The 15,025-nt window shown below is 36.7% G+C and overlaps 1 protein-coding gene across 1 annotated transcript in view; it reads left to right on the top strand.

The window, feature by feature from the left end:
- Positions 1–15,025, top strand: part of St13 (ST13 Hsp70 interacting protein) — a 34,213-nt gene that overhangs the window by 14,535 nt on the left and 4,653 nt on the right. Inside the window, exons 5-8 of the mRNA XM_047550663.1 lie at positions 8,076–8,142; positions 11,287–11,371; positions 11,512–11,622; positions 14,004–14,106. Of these exons, the coding sequence (XP_047406619.1) occupies positions 8,076–8,142; positions 11,287–11,371; positions 11,512–11,622; positions 14,004–14,106 (366 nt within the window). The remainder of the gene's footprint in view (positions 1–8,075; positions 8,143–11,286; positions 11,372–11,511; positions 11,623–14,003; positions 14,107–15,025) is intronic.

Here is a 15,025-nt window from a genome sequence, read left to right as displayed (position 1 = left end):
TTCCTGTCTCTACTTGAATGTCCCTTTGTGTGGGACAGGCTTATTTTTGGTTTACCATTATGCCTACCTGTGTAGATATTTGGAGTTCGAGGTTTATTTTGGGCGTTGTCTGGTTGGATGACATACATTCTCATCATCTGGTGTCCTGTATTACCATCAGAAACGGTGTTGTTGGAATGTACCAGGATTGGCACCTGCCACAAGGGTGAAAACAGATTGAATATTTGGTTATATCACTGAAGTCCAGCCTTCATTTAGTCTTTTTACATTCTTGGGACAAAGCTTGGTTGATTTTAGACTTACTTAGGATACTGTTTTTACCATATTGTCATAAACTGAATTTTTTCTTTTTTGCTAATGATTTTTGTGAAATTACTCAGGCATAGCTGGGTGTGGTGGCACATCCTAGTGATCCCAGTGACTTGGGGAGACTGAAGCAGGAGGTTTGCAAGTTCAAGGCCACCTTCTGCAATTTGGGAGTGAGACCCATGTCTCAAAATAATAAAAAGGGCTCGGGATGTAGCTTAGTGGTAAAGTGCCCTGTGTTCAATCCCTAGTACTGCAAAAATAAAATTACTCTGGATTTGTGTAGGATTATTTAGTGAAGTGTTTATTATATTTTTTTCTTTCCTTTTGTGTGTGTGTTGGGGGGGTAACTGAGGATTAAACCCAGGACCTTGTGCATGCTACGTAAGTGCTCTACCATTGTGCCTCATCTCCAGCCCAACAACTTTTTTTTTTAATAGTCAAAGGAATTTTTGTTGGGATTACTTTGAATTTATTAAGTAACTTGGAGGTAGATTGAAATATTCAGAATCATCATTCAGTGAATACCATCAAAGTTTCTTAATTCTTTCATGTTTTTTATTAGAATTTTATTTTTTCCTCTTGTGGAACTTTTTGTGTGCTCTTATAAACTCTGTTTCCTACGTTTAGTTTCTATTGTGATGATTATCTTGTTTGTTACTTTTTGGGGGCTGTGCTGCCTATGAAATTGAGGGCCTCACTCACACCAGGCAGATACTCTACCACTCAGCCACATCCTCAGCCCCATTATCTTGTTCTGTAACATTTTATAAATGACTTTTGCTGGTATGGAGGAACTCTGGCCTTTTTTTTTTTTTTTTTTTTTTTTTTTTAATTGCTCTTGAACCTGCAATTGTTGAATCGTCTTACTATATCTAATAATGAGTCAGTTTCTTTGGATTATTTTTGTTCTTTTAACCTTTGTACTGACAACATTTTATTCTACCTAGTGTAGGTGCTCAATATATTTTTATGGCAATAAATGAAGCATGAGGATTCATGTGTAAAGGGAACTAGTTATATCTCTTTGTGAGGAGATTAGGCTTAATATTTATGTGTAGTTATGTAGGAGGTGGTGAAATGAGGGCAGAACAACATGCTTCAGTCGGGATGGAGCAAAACAGGTCATGTCTAGAGCAGAGTGTAGAAAGTGAAATGTATTCAGTATAAAAGGTTTGCTATGTGCTGGGGTTGTGGCTTAGTGCTAAAGTGCTCACTTAGCACGCCTGAGGCCCTGGGTTGGATCCTCAGCACCACATAAAAATAAAGGTATTGTGTCTACCTACAATTAAAAATTAAAAAAAAAAAAAAAAAAAAAAAAACCGGGCTGGGGATATAGCTCAGGTGGTAGAGTGCTTGCCTTGCAAGCACAAGGCCCTGGGTTCAATCCCCAGCACCGCAAAAAAAAAAAACAAACAAACAATGGTTTGCAGTGCATGTTGACACACATCTGTAATTTCAACAATTCAGAAGGTCGAGGCAGGAGGATGCAAGTTGAAAACAAGGTCCTAAGCAACTTACCAAGACCCCATCTCAAAACAGGCTGGGGATGTGGCTCAAGAGTTAAGTACCTCTGGGTTCAATCCCTCCACTCCCCGCACCCCCCAAAAAATGTTTTAAAGCTCATAAACTGAGTTAGTTGTGTGTCACTGTGACCAAAATTCCTGAGAACAAATTAGTGGAAGGAATTTATTTGGGACTCTCAGCTTCAAAGATCTCAGTCCACAGACAGCTGACTCCATTGCTCTGGGCCCAAATTGAGGCAGAACATTATGTCTGAAGGGCACAATAGAGGACAGCTGCACACTTCATGAAGCCAGAAAGGCTTAGGAAAGAGAGAGAGGGAGAAAGGGGCTACAGGAAACACGTCTCCTTCCAGGGCACACTATCACAGAACCACTTCCTACAGCCGTGCCCCACCTGTCTTCAATCATCACCCAGTTCTTTTAACCTAGGAAAGGCTTCCAGCTCTCACAGGTTAATTATTTCACCTCTGAATATCCTTCATTAACGGAGGAGCTTTTGTGGAACACCTCATATACAAATTATACACTCATTCTTTGTAATTTCTTACTAATCACGTAATGTGATTATTCTCTTTGCTTGCTGGAGACTAGAGAAGAATGAATGAAAATATGGTTTGTAACATCCTTATCACCAAGAAAGTCCAAAAATTTTTTTTTCCTTCCCTCCACCCCTTTTCCCTCTATACAGTCCCTCCTTCCTCCATTCTTGCCCCCCTCCCACCCCCCATTATGTGTCATCATCCACTTATCAGCGAGATCATTCTTCCTTTGGTTTTTTGAGATTGGCTTATCTCACTTAGCATGATATTCTCCAGTTTCATCCATTTGCCTGCAAATGCCATAATTTTATTATTCTTTATGGTCGAGTAATATTCTATTGTATATATATATACCACAGTTTCTTTATCCATTCATCAATTGAAGGAATCTAGGTTGGTTCCACAGTCTGGTTATTGTGAATTGAGCAGCTATGAACATTGATGTGGCTGTATCTCTGTAGTATGCCGATTTTAAGTCCTTTGGGTATAGGCCAAGGAGTGGGATAGCTGGGTCAAATGGTGGGTTCATTCCAAGTTTTCTAAGGAATCTCCACACTGCTTTCCAGAGTGGCTGCACTAATTTGCATCCCCACCAGCAATGTATGAGTGTACCTTTTTCCCCACATCCTCTCCAGCACCTATTGTTGCTTGTATTCTTGATAATCACCATTCTAATTGGGGTGAGATGGAATCTTAGTGTAGTTTTGATTTGCATTTCTCTTATTACTAAAGATGGTGAACATTTTTTCATATGTTGATTCGTAGATCTATGAAGCGTCTGTACATATCCTTAGCCCATTTTTTGATTGGGTTATTTGTATTCTTGGTGTAGAGTTTTTTGAGTTCTTTATATATTCTGGAAATTAGTGCTCTATCTGAAGTATGAGTGACAAAGATTTTCTCCCACTCTGTAGGCTCTCTCTTCGCATTGCTGATGTTTCCTTTGCTGAGAGAAAGCTATTTAGTTTGAATCTGTCCCAGTTATCGATTCTTGCTTTTATTTCTTGTGCTATGGGAGTCCTGTTAAGGAAGTCTGATCCTAAGCCAACCAGTTGAAGATTTGGACCTACTTTTTCTTCTATAAGATGCGGGGTCTCTGGTCTAATTTCAAGGTCCTTGATTCGTTGTGAGTTGATTTTTGTGCAGGGTGAGAGATAAGGGTTTAGTTTCATTCTGTTGCATATGGATTTCCTGTTTTCCCAGCACCATTTGTTGAAGAGGCTATCTTTTCTCCATTGCATATTTTTGGCACCTTTGTGTAGTATTAGAAAATTGTATTTATTAGGGTTTGTGTCCGTGTCCTCTATTCTGTACCATTGATCTACCTGTCTATTTTGAGGCCAATACCATGCCGTATTTGTTACTATTGCTTTGGTAGTATGGTTGAAGTTCTGGTATTGCGATAACCCCTGTTTCATTCTTCTGCTAAGGATCGCTTTAGCTATTCTAGGTTTCTTATTCTTCCACATGAATTTCATGATTGCTTGCTCTATTTCTGTAAGGTACATCTTTGGAATTTTGATTGGAATTGTGTTGAATCTGTATAGCACTTTTGGTAGTATGGCCACTTTGACAATATTAATTCTGCCTATCCAAGAACTTGGGAGATTTTTCCATCTCCTCAATTTCTTTCTTCAGTGTTTTGAAGTTTTTATTGTACAGATCTTTTACCTCTTTGGTTAGATTGATTCCCAAGTATTTTATTTTTTTTTTGAGGCTACTGCAAATGGAGTTGTTTTCCTCATTTCCCTTTCAGCTGTTTCTTCGCTTCCGTATAAAAATGCTTTAGATTTATGTATGTTGATTTGATAGCCTGCTCTTTTGCTGAATTCATTGATGAGGTCTAGAAGTTTTCTGGAGGAGTGTTTTGGATCCTCTAAATATAGAATCATGTCACCAGCAAATAGTGACAGCTTAAGTTCCTCTTTTCCTATTCGTATCCCTTTAATTTCTTTAGTCTGCGTAATTGCTCTGGCTAGAGTTTCGAGGACAGTGTTGAATAGAAGTGGTGAAAGAGGACATCCCTGTCTTGTTCCTGTTTTTAAAGGGAATGGTTTCAGTTTGTCTCGATTAAGAATGATGTTGGCCATGGGCTTAGCATAAATAGCCTTTACAATGTTCAGGTACGTTCCTACTATCCTATTTTGTCTAGTGTTTTGAGCATGAAGGGGTGTTGTATTTTGTCAAACACTTTTTCTGCCTCAATTGAAATAACCATATGATTCTTAATCCTTAAGTCTATTGACATGATGGATTACGTTTATTGATTTACAGATGTTAAACCATCCTTGCATTCCAGGGATGAACCCCACTTGATCATGGTGCACGATTTTCTTAATGTGTTTTTGGATACGGTTTGCCAATATTTTGTTAAGGATCTTTGCATCTATATTCATTAAGGATATTGGTCTAAAATTTTCTTTCCTTGATGTGTCTTTTCCTGGTTTGGGTATGAGGGTGATATTAGCTTCATAGAATGAGTTTGGTAGGGTACCCTCCTTTTCTATTTCCTGGAATACTTTGAGAAGTATTGAATTGAGTTCTTCTTTGAAGGTCTTGTAGAACTCAGCTGAGAATCCGACTGATCCTGGACTTTTCTTGGATGGTAGGTTTTTAATGGCTTCTTCTGTTTCATTGCTTGATATTGATGTGTTTAAATTGTGTATGTCCTCCTGGTTCAGTTTGGGAGGAGCATATGTCTCTAAAAATTTGTCAATGTCTTCGGTAGTTTCTCTTTTGTTGGAATACAGATTTTCAAAGTAGCTTCTCATTATGTTCCATATCTCAGTGGTATCTGTCGTGATATTTCCTTTTTCATCACGAATTTTAGTAATTTGAGTTTTCTCTCTCCTCTTTGTTAGTGTGGCTAAGGGTTTGTCTATTTTGTTTACTTTCTCAAAGAACCAACTTTTTGTTTTTTGTTCCCGTAAGCAGTATGAAATGTCCTTCTTTATCCCTTCTGACTAACTTTGGCTTGAAGTCCACTTTATCTGATATAAGGATGGAAACCCCCGCTTTTTTATTGAGTCCGTGTGCGTGGTAGGTTTTTTTCCCATCCTTTAACCTTTAGTCTGTGGATGTCTTTTTCTATGAGGTGAGTCTCTTGCAGGCAGCATATTGTTGGGTTTTTCTTTTGAATCCATCCTGCCAGTCTATGTCTTTTGATTGATGAGTTTAGACCATTAACGTTCAGGGTTATTATTGAGATATGATTTGTATTCCCAGTCATTTGGCTTATTTTTGGTTTTTAAGTTGGCTTGCTTTCTCCTTTGAGTGGTTTTTCTCTAAGGTAGTTCCTCCCTTTGCTGACCTACATTGTTGTTTTTCATTTCCTCCTCATGGAATATTTTGTTGAGAACATTCTGTAGCGCAGGCTTTCTATTTGTAAATTCTTTTAATTTTTGTTTATCATGGAAGGATTTTATTTCATCTTCAAATCTGAAAGTTAGTTTTGCTGGGTATAGGATTCTTGGTTGGCAACCATGTTCTTTCAGAGCTTGAAATATGTTGTTCCAGGCCCTTCTAGCTTTTAGAGTCTGGGTTGAGAAGTCGGCTCCTATCCGTATTGGTCTCCTCCTATATGTAATCTGAGGCTTTTCTCTCGCAGCCTTCAAAATCCTATCTTTATTTTGAATGTTAGGCATTTTCATTATAATGTGCCTTGGTGTGGATCTGTTGTGATTTTGTGCATTTGGTGTTCTGTAAGCCTCTTGTATTTGATTTTCTATTTCATTCTTCAGGTTTGGGAAATTTTCTGATATTATTTCATTGAATATGTTATTCATTCCTTTGGTTTGTGTCTCTGTGCCTTCCTCAATCCCAATAATTCTTAAATTTGGTCTTTGCATGGTGTCCCATAGTTCTTGGAGATTCTGTTCATGATTTCTTACCATCTTCTCTGTTTGGGCAACTTTATTTTCAAGATGAAATATTTTGTCTTCATTGGCTGAGGTTCTGTCTTCCAAGTGGTCTAGTCTGTTGATGATGCTTTCCATTGAGTTTTTAATTTGGTTTATTGTTCCCTTCATTTCAAGGATTTCCTTTTTTTTTAAAGAATCTCTCTTTGTTGAAATGATCTTTTGCTTCCTGCAGTTGCTCTTTCAGCTTATTAGTATTATCATTCATTGCCTGCATTTGCTCTCTTATCTCATCCTTTGCTTTGCGAATCATCTTAATCATGTATATTCTGAAGTCCTTTTCTGACATTTCTTGTAACATACTGTCATTGGATTCTATTAATATAGAATCTAGATTTGTTTGGATCATTTTCTTCCCTTGTTTTTTCATGTTGTTCATGCATCTTCCCCTCTAGCAGTGCAGATTGCAGAGTTCCCCCTATAGGCTTATAGTGGCCCTATAGGTTTCCAAAACCCCCTTTTTTTTTTTTTTTTTTTTTTTTTTTTTTTTTTTTTTTGTGGTGCTGGGGATTTGAACCCAGGGCCTTGTGCTTGTGAGGCAAGCACTCTACCAACTGAGCTATATCCCCAACCCCCAAAACCCTTTTTTTAAGGGGAGATCAGTATTAGCAGTGCCCAGTTCAGACACTATGCAATCCTAGACCAAATAGCCCCTATGAGGACAATAACAAAATTGTCATAATAAACAGAATGAGTTCAAATATTATCTTCAGTAAAACAAACAGATTTGCAATAAGGTCTGCAGTTTCAAATGGAGGACAAAGAGGATGCAGAGGGATGTAGAATGTGGCTGTTAATGGGATAAGAAAAGAATATACAGAAGTTCTAGATAATAGAAGGGGTAAGAGTGTATTCAAAAGATGTCGGTTGTTAGCATGGGAAAAGGGAGAAAGAGACTCTGAGGGAATAGGTAAACAAAAGGAAAAGAGAGCAAGAAAAGTAAAGAAATAAAAACTTAAAATTTTTCAATAAGGAGAAAAAAGAAAATCTACAGTGTAACAGTCATACAGTAATGAAACCTCCCAGAGTTCAGTAGCCTGATGCATGAGAGAGGTAATGAGCTTCAAGCCTCCAGCAGGTGTCTCAGGATGGGATTTGCCCCACCTAAAGATCTGAGCTCTGGCTTCCAGGATTATCCAAGATGGCCGCTCTGGCTTCCAAATGTGTTGGCAAATGGGGAACTGCAGCTCAGGGTGTGGCCATGGTCAGCTGGAGGTCCTGGAGGTCGGGTGTGGTTGTGGGGGGATCGTGGAGGCGGAGCTCAGTCAGTCTGGCCAGGGGTCCTACGGGGCCTGGCTGTTGTCTCAAAATGGCGGCAGCCCTGTGTAATCAAACCTGCAGGTACTGTGACAGAGAACTTCCAGGCAACAGCAGGCAGCTGGTACTCCACTGTAGGTTGGTGATCAGTTTGCTGACTCTTGTTGGACAATGGGAGGTGAACCTCATGCATTGGGTGATGGATAGGTGTAAGGCAGGCGATGGACAGGCAAGAGGCAGGCAAATGGTGGATGACAGGCACCTGACAGTGAGCAATCTGCACTCAAAAAAAGCGTCGATATGCTGGCAGACTGCAGGTGGTCACAGCAGACAAACGGGGTAAACAGCAGGGGATCAATAAGCAGCAAAAACTGCCTCACCAAAAGACAGATATCCTCTGCTTGAAACTGGAGATTCGAGCGACGAGGAATGCAGCCTCCCTCTGTCCACCATCTTGGATCTCCCCAAAATTTTGATTCCTCCTTTTGCTTTCCTTCAACTACTTCTAAGATAACATTTCATTTCCTCAGATAACCGAGGAGATGATGGATCAAGCAAATGAAAAGAAAGGGGCTGCCATTGAAGCCCTGAATGATGGTAAGTGCTTTTTTAGTCTTTGCTACATTTTGTAATAAGTGTGAATTTTCTACTGCATACTGTAAATAGTGGAAAAGTTGAAGGGAACTTACATTTATTATACTGGAGAAGATCCAACCCTTCTTCATTGATAGATGCTAGAAACACTCAGTGTCAGAGATGGTGCTTGGAAGCATGACACATCCTGATTGTGTGCCACAGTCTCTGCTTTCCTGAGGGTATCCTGTGTTTATTTTATGAGAAGCTTTAAAAAGAGGAAAGAACCCCTGTCTCTCCCGACCCCCCAACCAAAAATAAAAAAGTAGTGGTAAACCCTTAGGATCATTTCATATAGTAGCACCCTTGGTAGATGTTCATTAGTGTATGACTTGTTTTAGTCCTTGCACATTTGAAAAATTCCTGTCAAAATGAAAGAGGGTTGATAGTATTTAGTGTAATGCTTAATCAGGTATAATTTGTAAGAATAAGTCACTACCAACTTGGGTAGTGTGAATGCTATATATTTTATATATATATATACTTTTTAAAATAAATGCATTCATGTGTGTGTTTTTTTCCCCCGTATACTGCTGATTGAACCTAGTAAAACTCAGGTGTTTTATCACTGAGCTACATCCTCAGCCCTTTTTATTTTTTTATTTTCAAATAGAGTCTAAGTTTCTTAGGGTACCTAGATTGCTGAGACTGACCTTGAACTTGCAGTCCTCCTGTTTCAGCCTCCTGAATTTCTGGGACTACAGGTGTGCCACTGTGCCTGGCTACTATCAGTAATATGTCATAGAAACCTCTTTGTAAGAGTGATAGAGTGTCCCAAGGTTGTAGTTAAATAGATGCTCTTACAGTGTTGGTGTGCATTTGAATTTTGAACTTCATGCAAATTTAAAATAATGAGTAAAATTTTATTTTATATTTTAGAATGAGTGCAATATTGTTCCAAGTTTGTAGATATATTCAGGTTTTTTAACTTATTTATGTTTTTGTGTTTTGGGTAGAATAATCCTATCACTGGTTAGGTGTAGATTCCTGTAATATGCTCATACAATTTGTACAGCAGCTGCATTAAGTTTGTCCACCTGAAATGTTGTTTTCTTTACTGCTTTCTGTTCACGGCCCCTAGGTTATTCTGTTTTTTTTTTGTTTGTTTGTTTGTTTTTTTATTATTGTAAACAAATGGGATACATGTTGTTTCTCTGTACATGGCGTAAAGGCATACCATTTGTGTAATCATAATTTTGCATAGGGTAATGTTGTTTGATTCATTCTGTTATTTTTTCCCTTCTCCCCCACCCCTCCCACCCCTCTTTTCCCTCTATACAGTCCTTCCTTCCTCCATTCTTGCCCCCCTCCCTAACCCTAACTCTAACCCTAACACTAACCCCTCCCACCCCCCATTTTGTGTCATCGTCCACTTCCATAGGTTATTCTTAAGAACTGCTTTCTATTATATTATTCTTCTGCTTGTTACCTGTGACTTTTCTTATGTACGTATTAAAGATTTGTGATAGCCTATCAACATTATAGAATCAGACTCCATATTTTACCTCCCTGATTTTGTTTTCTCCTCTTTGAATATTAATCTTCCATTCTAGTAGGACCTGTCTCCATTTACATGTGCTTTACTACTACCTGTTTCAATCTTTAATCCATACCCATCAATTGTTCCTAAAGAGTGATCAGTTGCTTTTGTTTCTTTCCAAATTTGTCTCAGCAGTTTTTAACAATGAAAATGAAGCACTGCCTAATAAGTCATGTTTTCATTTTTATTTCCATGCTCCCTGTCGTATAAATTTGACCCAGTTCTTTTAGTTTTTGTGCAGTTTTATAGTATATTCTAAATGCTGAAACAGTTGAATTCTGATTCAAGCATTTTGAGTTCATACCTCACAATGGCAAGATACTTTGATTTGAAGAGGCAGATATAGTAAAAGATTGTACCATACACCAGAATTCCCTGATGTGAATCCAGGTCTGGTACTTAGCAGTGACTGCTTTCCTAATGCACCGTCATTTTTGAGTAGTTATAACAGATCTTTTTGTCTGCAAAGTATAAAATAATTATCATATGGCCGTTTCCAGGAAGTTTATCAAGTCCTGAACTAGATGAGCCATTTATGCTTGGGAAAATAGGGATTGGGAGTAGATTTGGAGTTGGAATAGGAAGTAAGAGCTAACTTTTGAACTTGGTAGGTCTGAGTTGTGTACTAGATTTTCAGATATAATACCTGTCATAGATAAATGTAGTAATAAAATATGACTGAATGTTTCTGTTGTTTTTATGTGTTCTGTTAAAGTTCTTTACACATTCACTAACTATAAATACTGTTCTCAGTGAATTGATATTTGTTTTAAAATTGTCTTGCCTCCCCAAGAGTTAGACTTTGTGCAGAGAACTGTTCTAATTCTGTGGTATATTTTTATTTGTTGAATAGCTTCACTTAAGAGATTAATAAAGAAGCTAACTATGAAAATGGAATCCAGTGAATAAATTTAAAATGTGAATTATGGTCTTGTATGAGTTCTGGTTATCTTGAATTTTTGTACCTTTATTCTGAATTCAAATACTTTGTTGTTGTTCTTTTTTGTTTTTGTTTTTGTTTTTTTTCTTTTTTCTTTTGGTGGTGCTGTTAATTGAATGCAGGGTCTTGAACATGCTAGGCCAGTTCTACACTGAGCTATACTTCCAATGCTTTGAAGTCAGTTTGGACACTTTTCATCTTTAATCTTAGTTTTATCCTTTTAATTTAACAAAAGAAAATTCAATTAATGAAATAAAATTAGCTTTATACTTTAAATTGATATTATCCATCTGCCTTTTTGTAATTAAAAAATTAATGTGTCTTATTTAAGAATTATTTAAGAATGTGGCATTCTACTCTTTGTTGGGGGGTCTTATATTCTTGTATATTCTCATATTTTCGGTATTGAGTGAGTTACCATAGAGGTATGGTAAAGTTTGCTTTCAAGAGCCAGTTTTTTATGTAATATAGACACTATAGTCTTTTATGTATATTTATTGTATTTTGTGGATCTGGGGTTTGAATGTAGGGCCTCACAGTTGGTAGGAAGTGCTCCTTTCCCCCCAACACTAGTCTTTTAAAAATATTTTTATGTTCTGAACATTTCTCAACTTTTATTTTTCTTTAGGTGAGCTACAGAAAGCCATTGACTTGTTCACAGATGCTATCAAGCTAAATCCTCGCTTGGCCATTCTATATGCCAAGAGAGCCAGGTGAGAATATGAAATAGTAAAGCAACCCTTAGTGAATAATTTCTTCTTGTATGTTTAAATAGAATTGCTCCTGTGGTGATCCCAAAAGTCTTATTGTTTGAAATGAATATATTTTTTTAATACCACTCTTTATTTTTTAGTGTCTTTATCAAGTTACAGAAGCCAAATGCTGCCATTCGAGACTGTGACAGAGCCATTGAAATAAATCCTGATTCAGCTCAGCCTTATAAGTGGCGAGGGAAAGCACACAGGTAAATAATGGAAATAATTATTTTCAGAACTCTTAAGATTTAAAAGTTATGTTTTAATGTGTTTTGTTTAAAAAATGCGTGCTTCAATTTCAAAATAAAAATGAGTTCAATATGAAGAATTAAGAGAATATAGTAAAGAACAAATGCAAAATAAAAGATTTTTTTTTCACTCCTTCCATTCAATGAAAACTACTGTTAATAATTATTGACCACATAGGCTCATATAGTTTGGACTTTTTTCTCAAAATTAATTCCAGGAAAAGAGTGAATTTTGTGTCCTTTATACATATTTTCTTATTTTCAGACTGCAACTTAACATTAGCAGCCTCTGTATTATGAAAGAAAGACTATATTATATATTAGCCTGAAACTACTTTATTCACTTAGGCCCCCTGAAAAGTTAGGGAAATAAAAAGATGAATTTACCCTGGATTGCTAATCACAATTAGTGGTGGCAAAATGTAATTCTACGTAAATGAGTATTTGTGTCTTGGGGATGTAATTTTCATCTTACATGGATTGAAAAGGTGCTATACCTCAAATATGGATGGAGATGGAGGTGAATGTTCTCGTGACAACTTTTTGCATCCCCAGTCCATCTTGTTTTTTATTTTGAGATAGGGCCTTGCTAAATTGCTCAGGCTGACCTTAAACTTTAATCCTCCTACCTCAACCTCCAGAGTAGCTGGGATTATTATAGGCATGCACCACTGCTCCTGGCTCTAGTGATTTTTATGAAGACAAGTCAAAGAGAAAAGTAAAAAAGTTGAAATGAAACCAGTTAGATTGATTGGTTTTGGAAAAACTCATACATTACAGTTGATCTTTTTGAAATCCCACTAGTCTTCATGCTTTTATTTGATTTCTGGTACAAGATAACATGGATTTGAACTTTGCTTGTTGTGGACTTGGAATCAGTCATTTCTCCATGAAATCATGGTTCATTTTAGTAGAATGGTTTTAGACAATAGTATTCTTTGCTTCTGGTATGCTATTAACTGTCATTTCACAGAACATAATTAGGAACTAATGAAAAAATTCATGAAATTCCTCTTTGCTGATAGTGTCATTTAAAATTCAACATTAAATGTTTTCCTTTGCCTTTTATTTTGTGTTTTTGACATTTTTCTCCCACACTGAAAATTTTTGTACCTAATAATATATTTATTGATGTAATTTTACAATTTAAGTAAAATTGTTTTATAATTATGCCTTAAAAACAATATACCCTGTAAGTTACGTTTGAAAGTATTTTTGGTAGTTCCTCCTTATCCTTCAAATACATCCTACTTAAAATAAGTAGTCCTAATAACTGTTAGTTACTTGAATTCATTTTTTCTGTGTTTTCAGTACGATACACACGTAGCTTTTTCTGTTTGTATTAGGGTTTAGAGTTTGCTTTATTTCTATCTGGTTGATTGATTTGTAGTGCCACAGACTTAACCAAGGGTTTTCCACATGTAGGCAAGCACTCTACCGCTGAGCTATACATCCCCAACAGTTTTTATAAAATTAGTGTTATATATTTTTTTATCTTATTGTGAGACAGGGTCTTGATAAATTGCCTAGGTTAGCCTTGAACTTGTGATCCTCCTGCCCGAGTTTCCCAAGTGTTGGGATCACAGGTGTGCACTAGTGCACCTAGCTTTGTTTTATTTTAGTCTTTAAAATATTTACATGTTCGAAGAGTCAAAACTGGCTTAGCTGGATATGGTGTACTCCTGTAATCCCACCAGTTTGGGAGGCTGAAGCAGGAGAATCACAAGTTTGAGGCTACCCTGGACAACTTGGTGAGACTCTGTCTCAAAATAAAAAGAGCTAGGCATGTACAGGACCCTTGGGTTAAATCCCCAGTACCCAAAACAACCAACCTACCAAGTCTGTTAAAAGGTATACCCAGAGGACATTCATTTCCATTGCTAACCCCTGCACCCCATTCTTAACTACCCTTACCAACCTTTATTTTCAGTTTTATCCTTTTTAAGCAGACACTCATGGTTTGTCCTTTTATTTTCATCTAGAAGGTAGCATGCTAAGTAAATATATATCAAGTTAATCCTCTGATGTGTTGAAAGATCCTGTTCTACATACTTTTTAAAAAGTCTTTGTGATTCTGAATTAAGAAGTTAATTTTTTATTTAGTTTTTAAACTTTTTTTTTTTTAATAGAGCAGCTTTACAGTTATCATGGAGGAACTTTAAACTTTTTAAACATTTATGGAGTTAACACAACTGTAAACTATATTGAATTGGGTGATGAAAATTAATAAAACTTAAGCTCTTCTATAGGAAAATCCCTTTCCTATAAGGAAGACAGATACTGTGCTACATAGAGCAAATATGTATAAAAGGTTCTTTGTAATGAGTTTAAACTTATTTCAGACTTCTGGGCCACTGGGAAGAAGCAGCCCATGATCTTGCCCTTGCCTGTAAACTGGATTATGATGATGATGCTAGTGCAATGCTGAAAGAAGTTCAACCAAGGGTATGTTAAAGTAGAAAGGGAAAGTTATTACTATAAGACTTCGTGCCTGTAGTACTTAGGCCAGGCAGCCATAATTTACCTGAAAAATAGATGCACAGAAATGTTTGGAAGTTATAATCTGAAATCATTGAAGTTCATGTTTAACTCTGGAAATCTCATTAGGTTTTAATGCTTCTCATTCCTCATCATTGTTAGAATAGGCTCTATTAACACGTTTGTAATACCAATAGAATTAAAACCAGAAAATGAGAAATGGAAAAAAGCAAGTTTACAATGAGACAAGAAATAGAAAACGTACATGTGAGACCTGGGATCATGTCTGGTCTGTCCTTACATAATCATAGGTGTATATAGCCACTTTAACAAAGCAGGAAGGACGTTGTTGATGTTAAGAAATTTCACCTATATAAAATAAGAATATTGAGTCCAAAATCTAAAAGCATTGTTAGGTTTATCTTATTTAAAATTGTTAGTTAAATTTAATGCCTTTTATGTGGTAAATCTATCAACTTTGTAAGAAAGTACACTTCTAAGAATTTACTCCCAAAGGTTTTAAGACAATAGAGGTTTTATTGAATTTGACTTACCTAGAACCAAACTTCATTTGATTTTCTTTTTTCTTATAACAGGGTGACTGAACAGAGTTGTTGTGAAAGATATTGTAGAACATGTGATTTTTGGTGGCAGTGTGGCTCAGGGGGAGAGCACTTGCCTGGTATGCCTGAGCCCTCAGTTGAGTCAACCATCTCTGCCAAAAAAACTTCCAGCTATAGAACACATATTTGCTTTTTTAATTCTCAAAGCAATTTGATGAGATGGAAGACTTAAAAAAAAATTTTTTTTTCCTTTTTCATGGTGTTGGGAATCATATGCTCTACTACTGAGTTATATCCCTGACCCCAAGACTAAATGTTTTTGG

The sequence above is a fragment of the Sciurus carolinensis genome, chromosome 4 (genome assembly GCF_902686445.1).
Source record: "Sciurus carolinensis chromosome 4, mSciCar1.2, whole genome shotgun sequence".
In the NCBI taxonomy this organism is placed as follows: domain Eukaryota; kingdom Metazoa; phylum Chordata; class Mammalia; order Rodentia; family Sciuridae; genus Sciurus; species Sciurus carolinensis.
Note: the sequence above shows the minus strand (reverse complement) of the source record. Positions and strands in the feature narration are given on the sequence as shown.